Genomic DNA, 18578 nt, shown 5'->3' on the forward strand with positions numbered 1-18578 from the left:
AAAATATTTAGTGTTGAGGAAATCGCTCTGTGGAGACTGGCATAAACTGCTATACAATTTAGCTTTAGGGTTCGTAGATTTCACATGTATATATTTTCTTACATTACAAAGCATTGTTGAAACACCAGGGTGGATCCTGAGGTGTGATATTATATTGGATCTGTTAGAATGCATGTCATGATTGTCTTAAAAGAGTGAGAGAAAAACATTAACTCCCTATAAGTAATGGTAATCCCTTATACATGCCAAGATCCAACATACCTCTTTCAGTATATTAATAAGAGACATGGCATTCATTAGTGCATTATTTGTTTTGTTTCTGTAGATTAGTATCTGAGGGATTCCACTTTCCCATACTAATACATTTCAGAGTACAACCCCCTTGTGTCTGAAATGTCTGTAACACCTGTTTTTGGTAAATTATTTGAGGCAAACCAGAGAGAGCAGTGAAGCATGGAGTCATATAGTAAGGGAATGAGATGCAAATAAGGGTTGTGTCTGCTGGACATTACATAGAATTGATGCAGTAAGTTTGGCATACAGTTTGGAAAACATAATTTTTCCAAGGTTAACTAAACAGCCTAAACAGTCCAATTTACAGCATGACAAAAAAGTTTTTAATGAAAGCAGATGCGCGTGCACGGTTTGTTGGCTCAAATAAATGTATAGTTTGTTCTAAACAGCACAATTGCTCCTACAAAGGAATGACACCGCAAATGTGATGTGTATATGCACATACACTACCAGTCAAATGTTTTAGAACACCTCAATTTTTCCAGTTTTATTTGAAATTTACACAGTTTAATGTCTCAATGTACTCTGAAATTAAAGCATAGAACAAATAAACAATTGGAGATAAAAAAGAAATCATGGAATCGTTTTGTTTAACACAATGTAACTCCTTAAGCTGACAATCCCCTCTGGTACCCTTAAAAAGGCACCAGATCCATGTGCTTCTCTTTAATCCCATGTGTACTCTTCGCTGTAGTGTTGTTTGACAAGTGTTTGGTATCCCATGAAAGCTGAGACTCTCTCTTTCTAATGATGTGAAGCATTCTCTGTTTTTTAAAATTTGGTTTTTATACCTCCCCCATCTGAAATTGGAGGATGGGGGAATACTTGGTCCGAGTATGAATACAAAATCAGACAATATTGACGATTTTGACACATTCTGGAACCAGACAGTCTACTGATCAAAACAAGACCATCCAAGCTTTGGTAGAAGCAACACACACCCGTAGAGAGCTCAAAATGTCAAGATGGAAAACTCTGTTTACAGTGTACAATACACTATGATTTTACGTAATTGGATCTGAACTTCTCTGTGTTTGACAGAACATCAAATAATATATACTGTATATAATCTACACTACTATAATCATTAGGTTGTTCTGAACACAACAAGCCTATTTGCAAAGAAATCTGATCGAAACTGAGTGATCTGTAACCGTGAATGTGTGCGTGTTTACCCCCCGGGCTCTGAACGACAGTGGGCGACATGGAAACTGTAAATCGGATGTGTTTGAGAATGAAATGCGCTGGTAGCCAAGAGAATAAGCTTTCAAATGATGTGCACATTGTAGGAATACAGTGTAACTTCTATACACAGGAGCAGCGCGTAACACTGACAATTAATGCTTAAGAGGGTGTAGTAACATAGTATATAACTCTGAAATGTACATTATTTTTCAGTTTTTGGTAACCTAAACTTTTTTTAACCTCTGTCAGGTTATTCACTGGACTTGAACTGCTTAAATTTAAATAAAAACTGGAAAAATTGGGGTGTTCTAAAACTTTTCTTGTACAAACAGCAAACCCTACTGCTGCCATCTACTGCTCTTTTCAAGAAACACTTCCTTTATATATTGAATGAGGGAAGATTTCCACAGTCATACATTTCCTGCTGTAGCATCCAGTTTGTGGTGACTGCAAGGCGTAAAGATTACGCCGTTATGACTTAGTAAACTCTTTATTTTCTGTCAATCAATAAATAGGGTTGTTCTGCTCATAAACAAAATCATGTATGTAGTATTGTAAGGGGTACCTCTGGGGTGCGATTTTTAGGTAACGTGAAATTACAAAAAAATTTGACCTTTAACTTGAAATTGCATTGTAGGCTGCAGTTTTTAGATTTTATGGAAAACTGTCAGCCAGCCCATGTTGCATGATGGAGGTCCCATGCTTATCTCTGAAGCATGCTTGACAACCACAGCATCATCAGATGCACAGTACTGATCGGGTATTATTTCCTTTCGTTCCATCAGCTAATCTGCCTACACCTGTAGCGACAGCTTTTTATTTAATAGTCGGTGTAGCTTTCCTGTGAATTGCTCCTGCATTTTCGGCAGTCATGTGAGGCAGTTTAATGGAAGCATGTCTCTTGATTTCACTGGAGCAAAACAGACCACACAGAGCAACCACTAACACACCACATCAACTCCTCTAAACTGTGTTCATGGGAAATTCTAGTTAGCATATTGTGTATTTTTGTTTGCTTTGTTTGTTCAATTTTAATTAACTTTAACTCTAAACTGTATTTTAAGCTTTCAAATTACAGATTGTGCTACTCTCAGTATTCTTGTTGACTGATGTTACAAAAAAACTGTAAAAAAAAAAAAAGGATAGCTTCTCTTATGCATTGCCAATTTTAAATGAGGATTTATGAGTAAATGCAGATTGGAGAAACTAGTATTTACTTTATGGTTTCTTGTTTGATTGTGTATTATGATGCGGTCTTTGATGTGAGTATAAAAGAGGAAAAAAGGGGGTGGTGGGGTAGGGGGGACATGCATGTCTTCGTTAATGAACTTTTGTCGCGGCCACTATTGCCATTTCAGGATAATTTGCTTCATATTAGCTCTTCATTTGAATCAATACTCAGTGCTCTCGTGCATGAAAATGCCTGTTCAGATCGGTTTGATTACAGTTTTGTGTTGTCTTTTCCTGAACTAATAGAGTATAGAAGCACTTTTTAAAGAGGTCTATATTAATGAACTGACGATAGACTCCAAGAAGAACCATCATACTTTTGCCAACATCTTTTTTCCCCTTTTCATTAATTTGCTAAAATAAAATAAACTGAGGCAAGCCCTTGTGTTAATGTCCTCTGTTATAACATTTCTGTGTGCACCATTAAAATATTAAAATGTATAAATATTTACTAAATAACCTTGTTTTAAGAAGTCCTTTCAGTAACTCACCAAGAAGCTGCAAGTGCATTTAAGAGCTCTGAAATAGACAGAAGAATTTAATAGCTTTTTTCCCCCAGGTGTGAGTGTGTGTGTGCGTGCGTGTGTGTGTGTGTGTGTGTGTGTGTGTATGTATGTGATGCTACTTAAATTGTGATCTGTCTTGAGATACATTAGTGTTCAACCACAAAGAGGGGGAAAAAAATCTGCAGAAAACATAGAAAGAGCAGAAGAATAAATGCCTGTGTTTTTTGTGACAGCATGCCCCTTTGATAGGGACTATGCTTTATTAGTCTTTTCTGTACTTTCAATTCAAAGGTAATGAAGGAGCGGAGAGAAATCCATTTAGATAGGGAGCAGCTGCGTTTAACAAGTAATGAAACAGCATCAAATACTTAAAACAATTCTGACTGCTTACCACTGGGAAGGAGATAAGCTGCAATAGGCCTGCTTTGAAAAGGGCAGCAGAGACGAGTGCTCGATTCATTTCCTTGATGCGTGCCCCAAGATAGAAGACACAACACTGAAAATTAACCATCTGGAGCGGGGACTTTGATTGCCTCTCTTATCTGGTTTCAATCTCAACGTGCCCTGTCTCTCTCTTTCTCTCTCTCTCTCTCTCTCTCTCTCTCTCTCTCTCAATCTATCGCTATGTCGTTTCCAGTGAAATTCAACGACTGCCAAGAGAACAAGGATGTTGGGTTTGAGAGCAGCGACCCGAACTTCAACGTGCGGACAGATGGCTCGATCTACACCGAGCACGGGGGCGCCAACCTGTCGGAGCCAGTCCAGTTCATGGTGACTGCCAAGAGAATGCCAGACAAACAGATGTGGGAGACGACCGTCAAACTGGCCTTGGTGGGACAAGCAAGGCCTTGGACTACTGCAGGCCAGGTATTTATTCTCATTTTAAATGATTTGATTGGATGTTTTCCTAGTGTCTGTTTTGTCCTCTATTGGGAAAATCAAACGTGTATTAGGGCTAAATGACCCGATTTTTCACAGTTCTTCAGTGTTTATGCTGATTATCCTTCCCATGATATGACTATTGGGATTCGGGCCCAACTTATTCTTCCGTGTAGTATAATGACTACCTGGAGAATAACGGCTATTACTTGAGCTAATGGTATCCTGGTGGCAGCTTTTGAAAAGCAGGTGCTTTAGTATATAATTAATTTTCTGAATTTAGATTCAACAATAGAGAAATAATTATGTTGCATCCATTCATTATTCCTTAAAAGAATATAACAATGTTGAAAAAATATTTGTATTTAAGATACAGCAGACAATGATTTATATAAATTCATGAATGGCAGAAAATATGAGAGATTTTGGATGAAGCCCAGCTGTGTTGCCGTCAATTGTACTTTTATAATACTGTGTATATATATATATATATATATATATATATATATATATATATATATACCAACCACCCCTCTGAAAGTACCGTGCATTTTTGTTTGGTTTGAAACTCCACAACTGGGAGATGGTTGTCTTGAGTTTTTCACGGTACACTATTCTCCATAAAGCACGGTGAAAATTAACTTAATTCTCACACTGTGACGCTCAGATTATTTTTCCCAGCAGGCGTTCTTGTAAACTGTACACAGAGCCTGTTAACATGGAATCTCTGTCTGCCATCTTGGTGGCTGAACTGCGAGGACCCCTCCCAGCTGCTGAACAGCTGTCCAACATAAATGCCGGAATGATTTCAATAATTCACTAACGCAGCCATGTTATTCCCCATGGTGGTAGTTTTTTCCAAAAACAGTGGAGAGAGGGACAGCCTGGTTTGTCCTTCCCAATGGCACAGTGGTGCTCAGCCTCTCAAAGTGACCCTGTCATCAGATTTTAAAAAGACAAACAGTGTGGCCATGATCCCCAGGACCCCCAGGACACATTAAACAGGCTTTAAAGTGCTCAGTCTCATTAGTCCACACTGCCATGCTATTGTCCTGGTGAAAGGGTGATAAGACATGGTTTAATAACTCATGTTCATATTTCTCCTTAGTATAGCTTAATACCCTGGAGGAACCTTTTATGGCATGCGAAATAGATAAATTATTAAGTGAATTCAGTATATGAAGTACTTTTATATACCTGCTTAGAGGTTGGTTGAAGATGGACGAGCGTGAACAAGATCTGGTCTTGAGGGAGTACAGTTTCCACCACCCCAGGCAGAGCATTATTCTTTCCAGCTCAGTCCATTTTATATATATATATATATATATATATATATATATGTTTTTTTTTGTTTTTTTTTTGGCTGTGGTTTTCACCTTGGTCTCCAATTTGGGCTGACTTACGCAGTGTGGATGGCCATTGATTTTGAATGCCTTGGCCACTATGTTCAGAAAGAGAGATCAAGTGGAATCAATGGCATCACTACAATTTCCTGGATGTGGATTTGAACACCCCATCTCCTTTAGCAAGCCTAACCTGATTAACACAGAAGAGGCCTCAGGTGAATAGGTTTCGATTGATTATGCAAATCTGTGATTGCTTTGCGCTTTCCAGTGGAATGCAAACCATAGGAAAAAGCTCTTTCCAAAATGTGCCATTTACAGAAGCATGCAACTGAGGTGTGTGGAGTCCACATAGTCACAATTGTATGAAAACAAATATTACATATTACAAAGTCATTACATCGTCATATTTGCAAAAATACCTGCAATTTCAAGAAATCTCAGATGCAAGAAAACTGGATTTAAAATTACCCTGAGTAAAACCCAAGTCATGTTTAACAGCTTTGTTAAATCTTAAGAAAATGTAAGTAGATAAACAGATACAGTCAAAAGTTATGTCTACAATGGAAAACAAATCAGCGCAGATGGAGATATGGAAGAGACCAGGAAGGTAAACATGGGGTGAAGTGCATTTGGAAGAAATAGCATGCTGCTGAAATGAAATCTACCCATTTCCTTGTAGATAAAATTTGAACAATGCATACTACTAGTGCTCATTTATGGCTCTGAAACCTGGTCACTAATGCAAAAAAATATACATAAACTGTGGTCAACACAAATGAGCATGGAAAGATGTATGCATGGAATGAAAATAAGAGATTAATGGATCTGAGAACAAACCAAAATTATGGCAAGCCAAATTATCATTTAGAGATCTCTCTAAATCATTTTGAGATATCTTCAAATTACTTCCTGTATGTAGCCTGAGATTATCACTTCCTGTTAATTTATATGTAAATTAATGAGGAAACAGGAAGTCATTTGAAGATATCTCAAAATGAATAGGAAGTCATGTGCAGATATCTCTAAATGATTTGCAGATATCTGCAATTCATTTAGAGATATCTGCAAATCATATAGAAAAGCACCTTATTTAGATATCTCTCAATGGTTTGGAGATATCTCTGAATCATTTAAAGATATCTCAGAGATACAGATATCTTGAAATGCATTTAGAAATCTCTCTAAATGATAATTTGGCTTGCCATATCAAAATATGTAACATCATTGAAAGTGAAAATTTTTAAATGGCAATGGTTTGGACACATTGAATGAGGAACAGATCAAAGATGGACGAAGGAAACTATTGAATGAAAAAGACCTAGAAGATGACCACATAAAAGATGGGAAGATGAAATCATACATTTTGCATGCATGAAATGGAAAATAGAAACTGTAGATCGAAGCAAGTGGAAACAGCAGTGGATCGATATAGGCTACTTTTGATGATGATATATATATACACACACACACACATATATAAACACACAAACACACGTGCGTTTGTGTTATGTACATTAATATTGAGCTACAGTTACACTCATGATAATGACTTCTCCAGAGAGACATTAACAATTTCTCTAGTAATGTCTGGTGCTCTGCTTGCCATTAGAACAGAATTTTGCAAAGAATAATGACTTTTAATGAGTACTGTTTAAGGCGAGATAGAAAAAGAAAAACCGTGCAGTTTTGCAGAAAAAGAACGCCTGTTAAAGATCATGCCACTGGAGGAATACATTTTCGTGCACATAAATACAGAAATGCATACATTATTTTTGTGAGTGTATTTACTAAGGGCAAAACAGCAGTCAAACTAATTTCTGCTGAATCATGTTTATATATACCATAATAAAAGCCAATACTTTTGGGCTTTCCAAGAACTTCAGAAATTGACTTTCATATTGCAGAGACATTATTTTAATCCAATGACAGTCAGTATGTTCTCTTATTCAACATTTTAATGGTGCTAAATTATATACAATGACACACTGAGTGAGAAATGAACAGATACAGACTTCAGGGAATGGATTAAATCCTTTTTTCCCCTTGGTTTATACAGAATTTAAAGGTGCCAGATTAAGTAACATAATTATTAACTAGCTATAATGATGCAATTCGACAAGCATACCATTCAGCAAAATAAACAATATTTTGAACATACAAACATACATGCATACACAAACACGTATTTAAACTGAAAAACACTGTTGAAAACTGCAAATGGTATTTTAGCAATTCACTAAAGACGTGATCAACACTGAATTATACTTTAACACAGTCATTGGCTGTGAACTCACTGCATTTCTCTAAGATCTGTTCAGCAATTTGGAAAATGTCAAGGTAAATTTAGTCCATAAAGAATATATTGATGTGTTCTGAGATTTGGTCATTAGCATTTTTATACATGAAGAAAGTGTGTAAGAGCAGCACTTTCTGCTTTTTAAAATGGTCTGCAAAATAAACTTGATAAAGTGGGAGTTACATTGCCATCATAGAAAGTGTTATAATTTATTTACTTAAGTTATCATGCAGCACAGGTGGGAATCTAAAAATACACTGAATTGATTTCACGCTGCTTTGATTTGCATTGCACTGGCTTGGAGGGGGTTTTAACATGCACTAGTGCTTTATATATTTAATTCTGAAGGCGAAAACAAAGACTGGTGGCTTATTTTACATCGTTAATTTTTTATTTTATTTTAACCAGCTGCTTACCCTTTAAGGATGAGGTCTTCTGGTTGAAACATAAAGAATAAAATGCAGAGCTTTGCTCCAACAAGGATTTCAGCTCCACACCCCCTGTAAGGGTATGAGACTTTGTGTTGAACTGCCAGCCGTCTCAGTGGAGGTTGCCAGCACCCCATCTTTCTCTTGCACTGTGGAGCCATGGGAGTCATCTAATTAAGTCTGGAGCACACATTCTCGGCTTTCTCTACTGAGCATGCCTTCTCCGGCAGCCAGCTTGATCCCAAATTACCCATTTCACTCTTTCGTCTCTATTAAGGGGCATCCTGTGTATTAACCCTCAATTGGACGCCAGTGAAAAGACCAAGGCCTACATTGATTCACTGATTCATTTTTATAACTAGGTAAAGAGAGCCTGTTAACAACAAATCAAGTTTTATTTTTTGTGCAAGTTCATTTTGGCGCAAAGGAACGCATTTGTAAAACACTGGCTTTGAGCACATTTTTCCAGTCAGAGACTTCAGCAACTATTTCTCAATTAAAAAAAAACAAACAAAAAAAACATAGTTGTTACAATTGGGAAAATGAATTCTCATTTTGTCATTTGCAAGCTAAAACTTTTGACAAAATGGATGTTTGGAACTCGCATGGGGATTGCACAGCAGGGGAGTACAGACTCCAGCTCTCTGGCTTTCCCTTTAAGATTTTCACCTTAATTAAACAATGGGCTGCCAGTAGCACAGAATAACTCTAGTTTCACCCGGCAGGTCGATTTCATTATCCCAGCAGGTTCTCCCAGCAGGAAATTGTTTCCTGAACCAGGGAAGTGTTGTCTTTGACATAGTGTGGCATTGTCTTAGTTTCCAGTAACACTTTAAAGAACTACACAGAAGCAGTAGGTTTGATTCATCTTTACTGTAACAGAATAAATCTGAGTTACTTTGGGTGAGCTTATATCTTTCCCACCTTAAATAAAATAGCTATTTTTAGAGTTCTCCACAGCAGTCTTACAATTAGTTTCAGTATACAGGCAGTTTGACGTTTAATTTTATTTCTGTATCATGACTTAAAATCTGGCCCAGGTTGGTATTGCTGATGCAGGCTGAACTCAGACCTGGATGATGAAGACTCCAGATGCCACATTATGGGTTTGCAGAGACACTGCCAAATTCAAATGGCAAATGATAAAAGAGCTAAAAACAAATTATTTTTACCTCCTATTGGGTGTCCTCTGTTAGCATCCCAAAAACATATTAGACGTCCCTTATTAGGGAGGAAAAAACAGGTGCAAACTTAACACAGAGGGAAATATATGCACTGAATTGCTCTTTGATGATGGTATTTCCATTTGCACCCATGCATGTCTGCCTAGAAGGAGACGCTGATGATGAAGAGAGTGTAGATATTGTGTTTCTTTCCCAGTCCCCTGAGTGGAGTCAGATGCCTTGCACTTTTTGAACTGTTCTTTTTTTACTCCTCATCATTTGCGGAGAGACATCTTTGTTTTATTTTCAAGACTGTCGACTCAGCAGGTCTCGTAAGCACCAGCATTCATCTTGCCTAATGTCTTGCTCAGGTGCATTCAGAGCACAAGCAGGTGTGCAGCTTAATGTCTCCCTTTCTGCAAATTACAGAGGAGTTAAAATAAATATATATTAAATCCTTGCTCCATTGCAGTGCTTGGATATTTGCATTAATGAATAGTATTAAAAGCTATTAAATGATTAAATAAAATGCATTCCTGTGTACACCAAGCTGTATTATGTTGCCTCCAAACCATCAAACGTCTTGTCCCTCTCATATATCAATGCCCCACACCAGTGGGGAAGGATGCAAAATTGAAGCTATAGTAGTTGAAATTGTCACAACTTGTGTTCATAAGAGTGTGCATATTAGTGTGTGGTGAGGTAGTGGAGGTGGGTCAGTGGGGGGGATGATGGGGAAATTAATACGATTGGCCATAGTGAGAAGACATGATATGTTTCACAACGAAAGGAACTGAACACAATATTATATTTTATTATGGAAATGGGTTTTATGCTGCGCTCTGTTGAATAATAACTTCCAGATGTCTATGTAGCTAAAGGCTGACTGATATCAAAGGCTGCATTGCTGGGAGGGGAGTGGAGCCAGCTGGCTTGACTGGTTGCTGCGGAGTGTAGTAGGAGCTGAAGGCTGGTATTATTTCACACTCACTGATTCCTGTTCTGAGTATGGAGGGGTGGGGGTGGATGGGAGGGAGCAACACATGAGGAAAGTCTGTTGACTTTATTATGAGGTTTTCTTTACCAGAGTTCCTGTCTTAATTTTTCATCATCTTCAAATAAGTGTATGTTATTACTATGTAATTAACATGTAGTTGCAGTATCAAGGCATTTGTCTGTCTGGTTTACTTATATTACAGCTACCTGTAATAATAACCAATTGGGTTCCCTCTAGTTTGTTGATTGTATTGTAAAGAATTATGTGTATTTATTTAACTGTAACTATTTTTTGTATTGTCTCCTATCACATACTTCTTTCAGAAATATGCCCCACCAAAATAAAGTAAATGCCACCAGTATATACACAATAATGGAAAATTAGTCTATTATAGAAAAAAGCTTTCAGAGCAGAAATTGGGAGTGCTTTACTGTCTACTGACTGACCAAAGGAGGGCTGGTTGTTGGTTTTATGTGTCTAGATTATGTCGACAGTGACACTAAGGCATTGATTGGTTATTGTAAGGGAAAAGGGGTGGATTCCAATCGTGTCAATCAATAGTTCTTCATAAGAACAGTATAGCAGAGGACACCACCTCTGGAGTCAGCACAGTGAGATACAGTTTTGCAGTCTCTTTATAGGGAGCATCTTTTGTTCTCTATGATACCAGTGTGTCACCATCTGTCCTGTGTGCTCTGCCTAAACAAGACAAACATCTCTATTCAGGCTGTTTCTGATCCAGATACACCGCCTCCCTTGACAAACCTGTTTGCACTCGGTGTCTTCCTCATTTGTAGTGCCTTTGCTCTTTGTTGTGTGGATCATCCGGTGCGGATCATCCGGTGAAATAATCTGTCATTATATTGACAAGCTTTTTGATGGACATGCAAACACCAACCCATGTCTGCAACCCTGGTAGATGTGAAAGTCTTGAAAGTTTTTTCTTATTTTTTTCCCCAATTCGATATTTCAGTATATTGAGTTGAGAGCCAAAAAATAAAGTTGGACTTGAAAGAACAGCATCGGGCCACTGACACTTACAAACAGGGAGTTATGTTAACGTTGAGTTAAATGCCGGATCCTGCCACCAAACGAAATTCCAGGCATTTGAAAGCAAACGCTTTAATGCAGCGCAAGTCTTGTTATCCTCAATGCAGGAAGATGGACAGCTTTAAATCCCACCTGGAGGAGACTAGCTGAAATCCTGATCATTTGGCCTTCTCATTAATGCAGGCTGCCACCCATGAAAGGATGGGCAAAATACCATCTCCACAGACCTACAGACAATACAGTGTAGGTAGTTAAAGGCAATCTTTCTGTTTGAAAGAAGCTAGAGCAGAAATAATTTAATCAGGGGGCACATCTGTTTCCCCAGCCTCCCCTATTTGCTTGAATTATCAGATAACTGTATCTGAACTAGAGCACTCAACCCCTGTAGCCAAACCTACAAACCTGCCCCCTTCCCACCCCCCCTCCAAAAAAAAGTACCTTATTATGCTTAATCCAGTCCTTTTCTCATCTGGCGAGTCCCTCATGCTGACTGTCTGTGTTGAAAGGTTGGTCTGAGCCTGTTTTGGTTGGCACTGCACTGTAATTGAAGGAAGAACATATGGATTGTGTGCAATGCGAGAAACCAGCACAACGTGTATCCTTTTGGGCAATAGTACCCCTAGGCAGAGGAATAACATAATTACAAGAATACTGCTGATTCAGTAATGGCATGACTGCAAAAACATAAAAACCCAACAAATGTGTCTAATAATCAACGGTGCCCTTCATCTGCTGCTTCAAAAAACTCAAAAAGTGGTTTACCAAGCTTAGGTTAACAGGAAATTTGAACACTCCTGCACATATTTCTCTGGACAGAATTCGAGTGGCGTGGGCCTTCATGGTTGTTATTGTTCTTTCAGACAAATTACTTCAAATCCAAAACATGTATTTTCATGTTCTTTGGAAACACACTCCCAATTTGAGATAAAGTGTTGCTTTTGAAAGACTAATCAACTCAAAGCCTATCGGCTAAAGATAAAGATGGAGCTGACACCTGTCCCAGTCACCTGATACAGTCACTCAGGCAGGAGCTCAAATGTGTCTCAACGTGTGCAAGCTCAGTAGTAGAAGTCACAAGCTGTGTATGTCACCTCACACAATGATTACTGCAATAGATGTGTAAGTCACTGCAACAAACTTATTTATATTACCAATGTAAAACTAGGAAAAATACATTTTTTTTTTTATTTGTTTAGGTTAAATTTGCCTATATCGTGAATAACAGATTTCTTTTTATGGTGACTGTGGAGGGAAACTATCACTGTGTGAAATAGTTCTGTACTTTTACTACAAGGGTATAATAGAAAAAACAAAACAAAAACCGAGCTTCTTTATATTTAAATATATGGTGATTGGCTCTTCTTGCATAACCCTGAGAATTAATAAGCTGATTTCCTTTTTATAGCTGTCTGACAGATTATCATATTGGGATTCGCAACTCCAGTTCACCTATTTAGCTCAACATCATTCGTATTCATTTTCTGCCTTTTGACAAAAGAAAACATGAAAACAAATGATTCAGCAGCCCTCTGGGAGAAGATGTTAGATCTAAATCATCTTCATCCCATATCCTGCAAAGTATTTAACCTATTCTAAATTGCACAGCCTCTAACAGACTATGAAATTCCCCAAGACATAATGAATTATTATTGAGACTGCTTGCAGAGATCAGCTAGCAGAAAAAGGTTTAAAAACCTTTGAATGTATTGTGAACTGCATGTTTAGCATTTGTCCTGGAGTGCAATCATATTGAATTCCATCCCTCTCCTCTGTTTAATACCAGCTCTGGCAACTTTCTCTAACCTGATATCTCTGGCCTTTAATATCTTATAAAACATTTTCCATTGAACATGAATATATTTTGAATTTCCATGCTGAATGCTTTACCTGATACTCTGCCAGTTTCACTGTTTTATATACATCTATATATAAATAATGAAACCTGGTCACTAAACGCAAATCCATTACGAAATTTTGTAACAGAACAGATCAAAGATGGACAGAGGAAGCAATCAAATGGATCCCAAGATATTAAACATAAAAGACCTAGAATAAGACCAGACAAAAGATGGGAAGATTAAATAATAAACTTTGCAGGGGTGACGTAGAAAAGAGAAGCTATATTGGAAACATCTTGGGGAGGCCTTCATGCAGCAGTGGATCGATAAAAGCTGATTATGATGATGATGATTATATATATATATATATATATATATATATATATTGAACTTTCACCATAATATATATGTGAAAATAATCCCATTAGAGTCTCACATGGTACTGTGCAAGAAGTCAGCGTTTTCCTTGGTTTATTAATATACCGCACTTTGGTCAAGTCTTCAGTCTTTTTATCTTTTCTCTACAATAAAGGTGTCGAACAATTTTCATTATATGATTAACAGCCTGGAGCGATTAGCTTGGTATTGTTATTGTTAGATATTGCATTGTTTCTGCTGGATTTGAGAATTGCAGAAAAACAATTGCGTAGCATATGAAACTCCGGTTAACGCTGGAACTGTATTCGAGCAGTCAGTGTGTTCTATAGATAGTGGCTTACCGCCCACTGTGTAACACTGGTGTAATATCCTACCTGATGTCTTTGTATCCTGATACACCACCGTTTCAAGGAGTTTTCAGATGTGGTCTTCTGTTTTAATGCAGAACTTTCATCATGATAAATCGAAATGGAAAAACAGGCAATTTTTTAGGTTCCTGTGGTTTGTTTAATGAGAATAATAATTTCAAGCTGCCTGTTTGGACTTTGTTGACAGGGGCTTTATAGCTACGTGTAAATTAAAAGGTACCAAAAAGGTGCCCATTCTGTTTTTTAAATTGTTTTTGCATCGAGCATTTTGAACTCATTAGGATTTTTATCACCTCACTACAAATCTTTCAACGGCAAAGTTGGCAGTACGTTGATAGGAAGTGTGGGCATTTGGTCTCATGTTTGTTTTATTTTCTTGTCGTCTTTGCAGCTAATAGGGAAAGAGAAGACACCCCCAGAGTCAGATCCGCAGCCGAGCGTTACCCTGTTTCCGTGGAAACAACAGCCGAGCTCTAATGGGCTGCGACGACAGAAACGAGATTGGGTCATCCCACCAATCAATGAGCCAGAAAATTCCAGAGGGCCCTTCCCCCGCATGCTCGTCAGAGTAAGTGTGAAAAAACAAATCACCTGACTTTTCTTGATGAACCTTTATGGAAATATAATGCTTGCACAATTAATGTATTGTTTTGTTTTTTCTGCATGATGAACAAGTTATAAATTAACAAGAAAAATGTAGGGTGATTTTTATTTTTATTTTGGGTCTACATAGAAGATCTTGATTTATTATTTGTCTGCCTAATTATTATCCAAACTTTGCAAAATATAATGCGCACTGATTGCTCTATGATTATACTGTATGTTGTATACAGATACCTGCAGTAACTTCTACAAACAGTGAAAGCCTGAACTGAAACTTTCTCATCAACAATGTGCTCCAGAGTGTTTTGAGTAGTCAGTCTCTCTAAAGAATTTTGAGGTATTACTAAATTATGATGGTTATTTGTGTGAAGAACATTTGGTAAGAAATGACTGTTGCACCAATCTGCTAAGTCTTCAACAGTGCGTTGTCAAATTAGACATGTTGCCAGGTTTGCATTGCAAGTATGACTTAGAGTAGGGTTAGATTTGAATAGTTTCTAAACTAAATATATTCATATGATGTTTAAAAGCAAGACCTTTTTCAAACAGAAAAAGAGAAAACTGAAAGTAGTGAAGAACATAAAAGGAAAATGAATAAAATTTGTTTTCATAATTTGGTGGAAGATAGGAAAACCAAACCGAGGATGAGAAGAAACTAAGGATGTGAAAACATGAATAAATAACTGCATGCATAAATACTTTTGTGCAGTCGCTCCACAAACAAAAAAAGTATGAAATTTAGACGGCCTGTCACAGTAGAGTCCTTAGTGTTGTCTTCAGTACCTCAGTAATTCACTTCTGTGGACTAGTTCATAAAAACATCACTCAGAATAAAAAAATGTATTGTCTTAGCATTTCCTTTTAAAATATCTAACAATCAGCTTTTCTGCTGTTTACAAAACCTTCTCAACTTTTGCCTTTCGTTTAAATTGTGCAGGAGTGCAATTTTTTTATACACAGTCCCAGGGGAATGGCAGGCAGAGCAAGCTAAAGCAATCTTTGTGGAAAAAGAAACCAAAAAAATAAGAAACTTTCTCCCTTTGTTATCGAGAAGGAAAGGTATTTAAAGAGCTGGCTGCTCTCCCATTTTTGCAAGCCATGCACTAGTTAGAGCCGAAAGCACAAGCTCCTGTGAGGCAGCTTTCATCTGTTGGGGTCACTTAAAACCATAGTCTGAAAAAAAATCAAAAGACCTTTTACAAGTTTAGCGTGCAACAAATACAATCCACTTTTGTGCTCTAAATAGGGCCTCTTGGAATGAAAAGAGGTGGTTTATAGTAAACAGATTTGAGGCTACTGCAGCAACAATGCAGTGATTTTCCTATAGCTGTCAATCCCCAGTCTGCTTTGTTTAGTAATGTCTGCAGGATAAACTGTACCATTTAGTACCAAATAGCTGAATAGATGAGATATAAATATATTCTCTTGCATGTTCATGGCACTGGTCTGTGGGCACTGTTGTCAAGAAGTACAGTGTCATCTTCATCAGATCTCATTTCCTGTTTTAAAAAGATAACTTATTTGTTTCTCATTTTATATTCTGCATCCTCATTAAAGTCTTGCATTCTGGTTGCACTTATGAGAATAAACATATTCAAAAGCTGTGTGATATGATCGTTTGTCCTCATGATTGCCGGAATACTTTGCTAAGCTTAATGCGTTTATGGTTTCCTAGGGTTTGCATGAGCGGAGTTCAGAGTAGCATATTTTAGAAGTGCTCTAACAAATTAATAAATACAACAACAACAAAATGTTTGTGGGCAGCTCTCACAGTCGACAGGAAAGGGACTACAGGAGGAAAGTTAATTCCCAACAAAAGAAGAAAAGTTCTCATGACAGCCTGTCAGGAAGCAGTATTACAGAGTGAGATAGTGACATCATTACTCACTGTGCACTGCTGTGCGACACGTTGCTACTTACCTTGTTTAATGACCTGTGAAGCCAATACGCACAGTAATGGGGTGTTCTGTCATCTTGTGCGATGCTGAATGACATCTCGGAGATGGTGCTGCATCCTGTCACCAGGAGATCTCTGCTGCCGGTGTAACTGGCCCTCATTGCGGGCTTTGCGTTCTGTGGCCCAGCGAGTGAATTAAGATGGACACCACACATTCGGAAGCTACCCTTGGAAATATTCTAACAATCAAAACAGAATCAATCAAAGTTGCATGCACTTAACATAGAGTTGTGCATCTCTGATCCACAAGGGAGTATAAAACATGTGGGATGTACCATAATGAGTCTGAAATGAATTTGTGTTTGTTAGCTATTCACTAATAATATAATGAAAAGGAGAATAAAAGAATGATAACATTTGTTATTTATTTGATTTTTTTCTTAAATGTTTTACATCAACAAACAAACCTCAATGAATAGTATGAGTAAATGATTTCTGACAGGCTATATGAATTGTCAATTGATTTCATTTCCTGCAGTGAATCATTAATTCTTCTTTGCTGATTCACTCCAGTCCCCAGCAAGCAAAATACAAATATCGGCAGGATTAAATGTTTTCATTCTTCCCTCTTACACAACGGACTATGTCTGTTGTGTGTATGTACAGTCCCTGTGAATACCTGTTACATAAGTGTATCACCATGAGACGAAATGCATGAAGGCAGTTTATGTATGTATTGTGAACTGGTCATATAATCCCAAAAGAGAACCTTTTGGAATCATTTTCAAATTACTAATTTAATGTTTAACTTCTTTACTTTTCTGCCATGGAAAATATTTCAACCTAAAAAGTGGGCACACAAGGTAGTGCAATTAAAATTCGTACATTTGCATTTGAAATGATCTCACAAAACCATTCGAAATGCCTCTGCTCTGAGCTGCAGTACAGAAATGAACACAAACAATAGCTACTAGGTCTGTTTTCTATAAGCTTCAGAAACACTGCCATTTGAAAAATACTCTATGCTAAGAGCAGTGACTCAGTTTAATTCAGCACTCAATACAATAATTTTTCAAGCATAAAAATGCATCAAGGACAATATGCTCATGCCGCGCATTAAAATAAATAAATAATAGGCATCACAATTATTTAAGGCTTTTCCCCAGGTTTGTGTAATACCGAGAAACATGTTAATGAACTTTTATTCAGCTTGCTGTTTTACACAAATTGAAATTTGAAATGCCAGTTTTATTTTCAACTATTTTTTTCTATGCTGGAAAAGTGCAGAAATAATATTTTTAGATTCAGGATAACCTGTAATTAGTCTGTGTACAGCAATTTAAGAATATGTAATTTTCACAGTTTCATTTCTATCCATTGTGAAACATTGCCCATCTATGACCTCAACAAACATAATTTGGGAAGACATTTGTTGAAAAGTAACACAATGGTTCAAAGGAGAAATGAATCTCATTTGTAACACTTAATACCAAATTCTGAACTGATTTCTAAAAGAAAAATAGTTGGAATTAAACATCCCTTGTCTCAAGATTCAATACCAGTTGTCTTTGTGAAGTACATTCTCGTGGTGCATTGTGGGAAGTCCAGATGGGATAGAAATGGTCTGTCCGCTGAAGACTTTTTGTCTGTTCTGTCTGATCAGTGAAGTGTTTTATTGGGCTGGTAAGAACAAAGCAATTCATTGTCCAGATAGATCCATGCAGGATGTATTGCATTGTCCACAAAATGACAAGGAGGCTTAATACTGTAGATTCAGGATTGATTGTATGCGTCTTTGCTACATAAAATACATTAATTGGCTGTACACCGTCTTTGGATAGGCTATAGCTGCTCATGAAGTTGCAGTTATGATCTAAATGAAAGTGATTGTAGCCAATTCTCAGTCTTTCCTTTGGTTCAGAGGAGGAAAAGCGAATGGGTAAGCCAACACAGGAGACTCCTGTTTGCTGAGCAGGTGTTTGGGTGGTCGACTGTTTCAATGGAAACTCTTATCAGGCTTTCACCAGTTGAGGCTTGGAAGACCATCCTGTGGCATTGGTAGTTCAAGCTTTATAAAGCACTCCTTCACACTGATTTGTACTGCAAAGCTTATGTTGGGA

At 37.4% G+C, this 18578-nt stretch overlaps 1 protein-coding gene across 1 annotated transcript in view; it reads left to right on the plus strand.

Annotated features, from left to right (window-relative positions):
• The window catches only part of cdh4 (cadherin 4, type 1, R-cadherin (retinal)), a 332183-nt gene that overhangs the window by 225124 nt on the left and 88481 nt on the right, over positions 1–18578 (plus strand). Inside the window, exons 4-5 of the mRNA XM_066702504.1 lie at positions 3853–4082; positions 14350–14526. Coding sequence (XP_066558601.1) covers positions 3853–4082; positions 14350–14526 — 407 coding nt within the window. The remainder of the gene's footprint in view (positions 1–3852; positions 4083–14349; positions 14527–18578) is intronic.

The sequence above is a fragment of the Amia ocellicauda genome, chromosome 4 (assembly GCF_036373705.1).
Source record: "Amia ocellicauda isolate fAmiCal2 chromosome 4, fAmiCal2.hap1, whole genome shotgun sequence".
Classification (NCBI taxonomy): Eukaryota; Metazoa; Chordata; class Actinopteri; order Amiiformes; family Amiidae; genus Amia; species Amia ocellicauda.